The sequence below is a fragment of the Mus pahari genome, chromosome 3 (genome assembly GCF_900095145.1).
Source record: "Mus pahari chromosome 3, PAHARI_EIJ_v1.1, whole genome shotgun sequence".
In the NCBI taxonomy this organism is placed as follows: domain Eukaryota; kingdom Metazoa; phylum Chordata; class Mammalia; order Rodentia; family Muridae; genus Mus; species Mus pahari.
In genome coordinates this window covers 55,563,021-55,571,457 of record NC_034592.1, presented here as the reverse complement: position 1 = coordinate 55,571,457, position 8,437 = coordinate 55,563,021, and the positions used below count along the sequence as shown (strand labels likewise).

The 8,437-nt window shown below is 44.8% G+C and overlaps 1 protein-coding gene across 1 annotated transcript in view; it reads left to right on the top strand.

Moving 5' to 3' along the window:
* The window catches only part of Lrp2 (LDL receptor related protein 2), a 161,662-nt gene that overhangs the window by 43,019 nt on the left and 110,206 nt on the right, over window positions 1–8,437 (top strand). Inside the window, exons 5-9 of the mRNA XM_021193735.2 lie at window positions 3,848–3,958; window positions 4,263–4,376; window positions 5,762–5,878; window positions 6,777–6,926; window positions 8,088–8,207. Coding sequence (XP_021049394.1) covers window positions 3,848–3,958; window positions 4,263–4,376; window positions 5,762–5,878; window positions 6,777–6,926; window positions 8,088–8,207 — 612 coding nt within the window. The remainder of the gene's footprint in view (window positions 1–3,847; window positions 3,959–4,262; window positions 4,377–5,761; window positions 5,879–6,776; window positions 6,927–8,087; window positions 8,208–8,437) is intronic.

Sequence of the window (8,437 nt, the reverse complement as noted above, 5' to 3'; positions counted from 1 at the left end):
CTCTTCTCTTCTCTTCTCTTCTCTTCTCTTCTCTTCTCTTCTCTTCTCTTCTCTTCTCTTCTCTTCTCTTCTCTTCTCTCTTCTTTCTCTCTCTGTAGCCCTGGCTGTCCTAGAACTCTGTAGACCTATAGAATTCTGAGCCAGCCGTTGCCTTCTGAGTATTGGGATTAAAGGATGGGTCACCATTTCTCAATGAGCAATAGGAAATTAGTTTTCTTGGTATGCACTGAAGATACCTTCTTTTTTAATTAGTTTGCTCTACTGTCCTCCCTCTCCCTCTCCCTCCCTTCCTTTCCTTCCTTTCTTCTTTCCACAGGGTCTCTGTGCCTTGGCTGGCCTGAAATTCACTATGTGGATTATGTTGGCCTCAAATCCCCTACCTGCCTCCGCCTCCCAGATCCTGGGTCTAAAGTCCTGTGCACTCTTTTCTGTTTTGATAGAATTCTGACAATGAAGACTGGAGCCTTAGAGCTGTGTCTTCTTGGGGAGTAAATGACTCTATTCTTAGAGGTTCAGGTACTGGACTCTATGCAGATGGCTTCTTCCTTGGTTCTTGTTTTGTTTGGGGAAGGGCTCACTTTACTTTTTAGTCCTGGCTGTCCTAGATCTGCCAGCCTCTGGGCGCCATCGAGCCTGGACCCCCGTCCTTGATTACGTAATAGAACGATAGCATGAAAGTTTCTTGCACAAAACCAAATCATTAAAAAGGGAGCACAGGGTTGTGTGTGCATTTTGTGACAGATGTCAATTTGTGAGAACAAGTCACTCCATTGGGACAGAAGAAGCAGTGTGTAGTGTGAGGAAGTGTGACAGTTTTGTCTTAGTTAAGTGGCCCCTGAACAAGGCTCAGAACGAAGCTGATTCTCTGAGTTGTTTTATGATCCCTCAAATTTCACTTTCTCTGCTTGACAATTCTGCAAGACGCCACGGTTATTGGGCGGCTTTGCTCCGTGGTTAAAGCCATGGAAGATTAGGTGAAGGCTTGCCAAATGTATTGCCCAATGGGAAACTCACCTGATGATGACTTCCTGTTCTTAGGTTAGCTTGAAAGCCTTTAACATTTTCAGCAAGGGAAATTTGGACCCGTTTCTTTTGGGTGGATATCTGAAGGGGGATGCACCACAAGCTATCTACATGCAGAAAAGGCCAGGAGGTGTGTAGGGTTTGGAGTTGAGACCTGTCCTCTTTTGTTTGAGAGAGATTCATTATCAGTGTAGATGGAGACAATAGCCATTTGCTTCTCATTGGGAGAGCTGACCCCTGACCATCCTGATACCACCCTGATGACATCAAGCTGGCCCTGTTTGCTGCTGGGGAAAGAGCCTTGTCAGTGGAAGATGATTTAACTCTTTAAGTTTTATGGTTGGTGAAAACGAGACTGCCCAGCACATTGATTACAGATCCTTCCTAGCCATAACAGCCACCTTAAATGTGGTAGCTACAGCCCAAACCCAAATAAACTTTCCCCCTGACAGGTGGCTTAAGTGTGGCAGAGGGATGGCTTTCTCGGCTTGATGCTGCTCTCAGAAGGTTAGATAAGAAGTTGACTCCTGGAACTATCAGGCACATGCTGTGGGGTGGGTAGAGTGAGCGTGCTCGTTCACCTGGCCTTGTACATCTCTGGAAGGCAGAATTAATAAACGAGTTGTGTGGCCCATTAAAGGCACTTTCGCAAAGCATAGCATCCCCATAACGAAAGGAGAACACTGGTCTAAGGATGAATTCAGTTTGGGGCTATTGTAAAATAAAGTTCGGAACATTTAAATTTTTAGTGAGCTATTTTCAAACGCCCCGTATTTTGATGCTTCACCTTACAGTTGTCAGGAGTTGAAGCCCCCAGAGAGGGAGCAGACAGTGTCACCTGACAGCCTAACCACTCTGCTTTTCTTGGTTCTTCGGCATTCTTTTGGACAAGGGTCCAGCATCTTCTTCAACCTCTTTTTTACTGTTTATTCTTTTAAATTTATTTTTATTGTATGTGCATTGGTGTTTGCCTGCAAGTATGCCTGCGCTGAGGCTATTCGATCCCCTGCAACTGGAGTTCCAGACAGTTGTGAGCTGCCATGCTGGTTTTGAGTTGATATTGGGTCCTGAGAACAGCTAGTGCTCTTTTTTTTTTTTTTTTTTTTTTTTTTTTCGAGACAGGGTTTCTCTGTATAGCCCTAGCTGTCCTGGAACTCACTCTGTAGACCAGGCTGGCCTCGAACTCAGAAATCCACCTGCCTCTGCCTCCCGAGTGCTGGGATTAAAGGCGTGTGCCACCACGCCTGGCACAGCTCTTTAACTCTGGAGCCATCTTCCCATTCTCTCCAACCCCCTTTTGTTTGTTTGCTTTTAGAATACTTTTTCACAGCAATATGCTCACACATTGTGTGCTGGACATGACTACATATTGAGTCGTGGGTACTTTGGCCTTTGTTCCACCGATATGCTATTTCTGGTAACAGATTGGTGGACCACACTTTTAAGTTTGTGGGTCCTTCTAGCTCTTGTGACTGTCCATTTCCCACATACCGTATGAAGGGCGTGGTCATTCGCTATCCATCCCCGGTAACTGTCCATTTCCCATCTAGCGTATGAAGGGCGTGGTCATTCACGTCAGTGAGCTGCTGGCACTAGGATGCTTTCATTTTATGTTGAAGCCACTAAGGTCCCTAGTGAAGAGCCTTCTGTTGAAGTCATGTGACTGAGTGGCTGCATGTACCTTTGGAAATTTAAAAATACAAGGACACTGGTGGCCTACTTTTGAACTTCTGGAAACTGAGGATGTAGGCTTATTTTTACTATAGATAACAGGGAGAAGATTATTTGAGAGGTTATTTTTAGCACTGGGGCAAGGTGAATGCAGTTTAGCAAGGATTCTGGACCTAGCTTTTGCTCGATAGGACTATCCAAGAATTATATGGCATATATTTATTAAGATTGATTTTATGTATACGAGTACGCTGTCGCTGTCTTCAGACACACCAGAAGAGGGCATCAGATCCCATTACAGATGGTTGTGAACCACCATGTGGTTGCTGGGAATTGAACTCAGGACCTCTTGAAGAGCAGTCAGTGCTCTTAACCACTGAACCATCTCTCCAGACCCTATATGGCATATCTTAATAAGCTTGTAAAACCTGAAGCTGGGTTCTTCAGTGCAATTTTAGCTTCAGGTTGGGGAGGTGCTAGCCTCACTTGGTTAAAATTAGATCCGAAGACAACCAGAGAATCACCAGGAAAATAATCCTCAGTGAGATCAGACCAAGGAGACGCGACGTCGCATGCCTATAATCCCAACAACAGGACAGCTGAAGCAGGAGGGTCCTGAGTTGAGGACAGGCTAGCCTGGGCTACATAGCAAGACTCTACCACAAAATGAAAAACAGTAACAAAGTAAAGCAGAAACAAAACAACAAAACAACAACATGTAACTCCATAGCTGCCTGTGGTAACTCAATAGCAATAGCGACCAGTTCTTTTTCCTTCTTTCCTCCTTTACTTCCCAGAACATGTATGCATGAGTTTCTAGAATGTGATTTGTATTGTAGAGGAGGAAGTTCCATTTTGAGTCATCATGTTTTCTAATTCTTCAGCTTTCATCTCAAAAGCTGCCTCTTTAGGGAGCTATCTTTCTGCTCCCATATCTTCCTATGGTGATTTTTTTTTTTTTTTTTTTTTGGAGATTTCCATATTCAAGTGTCATTATTTGATTGATGCACCTTTCCCTCACCCTGTCTCCAGGAGGTCAGGGACCATCTCCTATTCAGTGCCTAGCACATGGCAGTGTCTCAGGAAATGTTCACTAAAAGGATGCCTTTATTTAAGGTTTGCTTGCTATTTTTTTTTTTTTTCCCTTAAACAGATTATCCAACATGTGATCAACTTACTTGTGCCAACGGAGCCTGCTATAACACGAGTCAGAAGTGTGACCACAAAGTTGACTGCAGAGACTCCTCTGACGAAGCTAACTGCAGTAAGTCACGTCCGTTAAAGGGGTGGTGGCAAGTTGAGACTGGCTTATACTGACTTGAGAGGGACAAATATAAACATCTCTTCCCAAGCCCACATCCACTGAATCCATATTAGTTGTTGGAAATCAGCCATCACTGGGAGTTAGTAGAAGCTACATCCTGAGCCCTTTCTATTCCCCAAGGACTGGTTCTATCAGCACCCCACTGCCTAATAAGTCAGGTAGGATCTTCCAATAAAATTAAGTGGTGACAACTGAACTGAAATTATCTCATTTTTTTCTCTCTCGTTTCAACCTCGTGTCCCAGCTACGCTGTGTTCGCAAAAAGAATTCGAATGTGGCAGTGGAGAGTGTATCCTTCGTGCCTATGTCTGTGACCACGACAATGACTGTGAAGATAACAGCGATGAGCACAATTGCAGTACGGTGACTTGGTGACTTCTTTTATGCTGGGTCATGTGATAAGATGTGATTAGGGAGGGGTACTTTCCTCTCCATTATACAAGCATACCTTTTGTTGTTGTTGTTGTTGTTTCAAAGAAGTTTCTGTTTGGCAGAAGAAGCCAAAAGTTAATGGAGGAGCTACTGCTCCAAGCTTATTAATATTGCGTGACCTGCATCCCTTTATCCTCCAGGGATCATAATAGAAGTGAAGAGTTGTCAATAGTCAGCTTGCATTCTTCCCTACATCCTTTGTGACAGTGTCACAATATGTCACAGGATTCCGATCTTTTAATTTTTTTTATTTTTGGTTTTTCGAGGCAGGATTTCCCTGTGTTGTCCTGGCTGTCCTGGAACTCACTCCTCACTCTGTAGACCAGCCTGGCCTTGAACTCAGAGATCTACCCTCTGCCTCCTGAATGCTGGGATTAAAGGTGTTCCCCACTACCGCACAGTGAAGACTCTGATCTTGACAGTAGCTCCAATTTCTGCTTTGATTGGCTGGTGCCCCATCTCTCTGTTTTTCTAGGTCTTAGAACCTGGGCATTATTTCAGTGAGTGAAATAAAAAGATTGAGGCATCACCATCACGGAGTGGGTGACTAGGAGTGTTTTGGTGCAGATGGCAGATACAATGCTTCTTTTTCTTCCTTTTTCTCTTCCTTCTCTCCTCCTCTTCCTTTTCTTCTTCAAGGATTAGTATCTTTGTCAAGATGCAGACGCTTCAGTTCCCAGGAGTGCAATGGAGGCAGAATGAACACTTTGATTTTTTTCCCCAGGGACTGTGCCTTTGTAGTGCTCATGTTGGGTGTAATTTAAAAAAAACCCGCTCGGCTCGGTTGCTCTTTCTTGAGAGCTCTTTCCACGCTCCTGGCTAGGCTCTGTGATCAGCAGCCCCCAGCTTCACTCAGCTCTGCCAATTGCCAGCTGATGTTTTTTTCTTGAAAGTTGGGAGCTGCTCTCCATCAGCCAACAGCACCCTGCAGCTAGCTGCAGCCAATGACCACCCCGGCTGTGCCCTTTCTCCTGCCCACCTTAGTCGCGGGGATGGAAAACATGAGACAGCCTTAACATTTTAAAACTAGCCAGATAACTCAATGGTTGTCCCATCCTCTTTGGCCTCTACCACCGGCAGAGGCTACAAACTATCCGTGCCCCAGGACCTACAAGTCTGTTGCTTCCTCCACTCCACTGCCCGCTCTGAATCCTTATTCTCATTCCCTTTCTTCTATCTCCCCAGGGACCCGGAAGCCCCACCTTTTCCCCTTAGCCCAGAGACTGGCTTCCAGCCTTTTTTATCGACACAACCAAGAAGCAATTAGGGAAACAATACCTCCACCTACAGTGCTCTGTTGCTCTCTTCCAGACTATGACACCTGCGGAGGCCACCAGTTCACTTGCTCCAATGGCCAGTGCATTAACCAGAACTGGGTTTGTGACGGGGATGATGATTGCCAGGATTCTGGTGATGAGGATGGATGTGGTAAGGACCAGAGGGGATTCCTACCTAGAATCATTTTCCTCCCTTAGAGATTAGAACCCAGCTAACCCTCTCCTTCCTGTCATTCAGGAAGTTGCCTTGCTTTTCTTTTTTAAAAATTTATTTGCTTATGTATATGAGTGCTCTGTCTTCCTGTATATCTGCCTGACAGAAGAGGGCATCCCATCCTACTATAGATGGTTGTGAGTCACCATGTGTTTCCTGGGAATTGAACTCACGACCTCTGTAAGAGCAGCCACTGAGCCATCGCTCCAGCCCCACCTTTCTTTTTCCTTCATGACTATTTGTGTTTTTTTGGATATTAAAGTCATAGACCAGGGGAAAGAGGGAAAAGGCAGTGTGGGAGCCTTTAAAAATGCCTAGGCCTGTGGTAGTCAGCGAGTTTCGAATTTGAGTCATTGAAGGCTGAGAGCATGGGGACTGAACTCAGGATAGGCAGGTGCACGTGGCTTGCTAGCCAACTGTCATTTGAGAAGGACATTGTCCTTAGTATGCCTTCTGCCACTGTCACTAGAAGTCCCTACAACAATTCTCCGATTCCTAATGTCCACTCTATACAGCAGGTGCCACTCACTGCTCCAGTTCCAGACAGAAGGTTGACTCTTATTCCACTGGTTTTAGGGTTTGGTATTCCAGAGGAACACCACTTTTTAGTTATAATTTTCCTTTGATTATCAGTGTTTATTGGCGGCCACCTTCAGAAAGTGTGCCATGTAAATAGTTGCATTTGATCAAAGGCTGTTGGTAGCCTTTATCATCACAGATAGGTTGTTTGGATTTTTGTTTCTCATCTGGTCCATGTCTTCTTTTAACCATGGATTTTCTTAGGAGGGTTAAATCTCTAGGGTAGCCCATAACTCTCTCTTTCCTTCCCTTTCAGAAAGTAACCAACGTCATCATACGTGTTACCCAAGAGAATGGGCGTGTCCTGGGTCTGGGCGATGCATCTCAATGGATAAAGTCTGCGATGGAGTTCCCGACTGTCCAGAAGGAGGAGATGAGAACAATGCCACAAGTGGACGACACTGTGGTGAGTGTGGGAGCTGTATATGGCTCACTTCCTGATAAGAATGTTTCTAGAACAGACTCTCAAATGCAGCGAATATCAGTTGACATTTTCACAACAAAATAGCTCAGTTCATTTAATATGTCTCCTGGCAGTTCTTGCCTATGCCAGGCCACTGTCATGCTAACCCACACTTGGTTTCACAATGGTGGAGAATAGACCCTATCATTTGAACATTTTTAAGTCTCTGCAAGCCATGTTTGCTAAGGTACTGACCACAGCATGTCATTCAGGTGAGGCCAGAGTGGAACAAAAGTATATGCCAACAGGGAAAGTTGTTTTAATAACAAGTATGATGACTTTAACATGGGAGCATCTCATCTAGTGATACTAGGGCTCAGACATAAAGAATTATGGGAATTATGCCCTACCCACTGAACTTGTTACATACATTTGATATCTTATCTTATACTGGTCTTATTTGGATATTCTAAGACAAGCTTCTGATTCCTAGGGTGTGTACGTTGTCTTCTGGCGGTTCTTAGGATAGGTAATGAACTGAATTGGCTATTTGGTATCTAAGCACCCTTTTTGTCTCTCTCCCCCTAAGTCAGCCCAGTTCTGAGACCATCTCACATCTCAAAGGGGACAGTTTTGAACTTGATCTCATCATTTGGACACTAACTCAGTTGGCGATCGCACAGATGAGCACGGGTCATTCTAACTCCAAGGATCCCCCCCGACCCCAATACTTGTCGTAGCTAAAAGTCCTTCCATTCAACTTAGAAGATTTAGTATAACACTTCAGAATCAACAAATGATATGTAATCAGTGGTCAAAGTTTTGAGAAGAGATATTAACAGGAAAAACAAACAAAACTAATCTCTGAAAGCCTGCTATTGCAAGCCAGCCACAGTCAGAACCATCAAAGCTTATGACCTGATTTTTTTCATGAATGGAGTTAACAGCCTTTTATACCTACAGGTAACAGTAGCTGTAATATTAAAAGAAAAAGAGGTTTAAGAAACACAAAGCATTTGCTCCGTGGTATTGCAGGAGGCGGCAGGCTTTCCTGCTGCATTGCATGCTCATTGTTTTTTTTTTTTTTTTTTCTGTTTGGAAGTTACTAGGCAAACTAGGCTTGTCCTGAGCCCTCCAGTTAGCAGTTTCTTTCCTTCTGTTTAGGTACGGGTCTCTGCTCTATCTTAAACTGTGAGTACCAATGCTATCAGACGCCTTATGGAGGAGAATGCTTCTGCCCGTCGGGTCATATCATCAACAGCAATGACAGCCGTACTTGCATCAGTAAGTGTCAGCTTGGAAGGCCAAGGGTTTCATCAGAGCTCCCCCTCTCACAGTTCCTCATCCTATTCTTCCCCCCCCTTGCCTTTGAGGGGGTGCTCCCCCCCACTAGGTCTTCCCCTTTCCTGGGGCCTCCAGCCTCTTGAGGATTAAGTGCATCTTCTCTCCCACTGAGACATGACCAGGCAGACCTCTGCTATATATGTCCCAGAGGGGGTGGGGGTGGGTGGGGG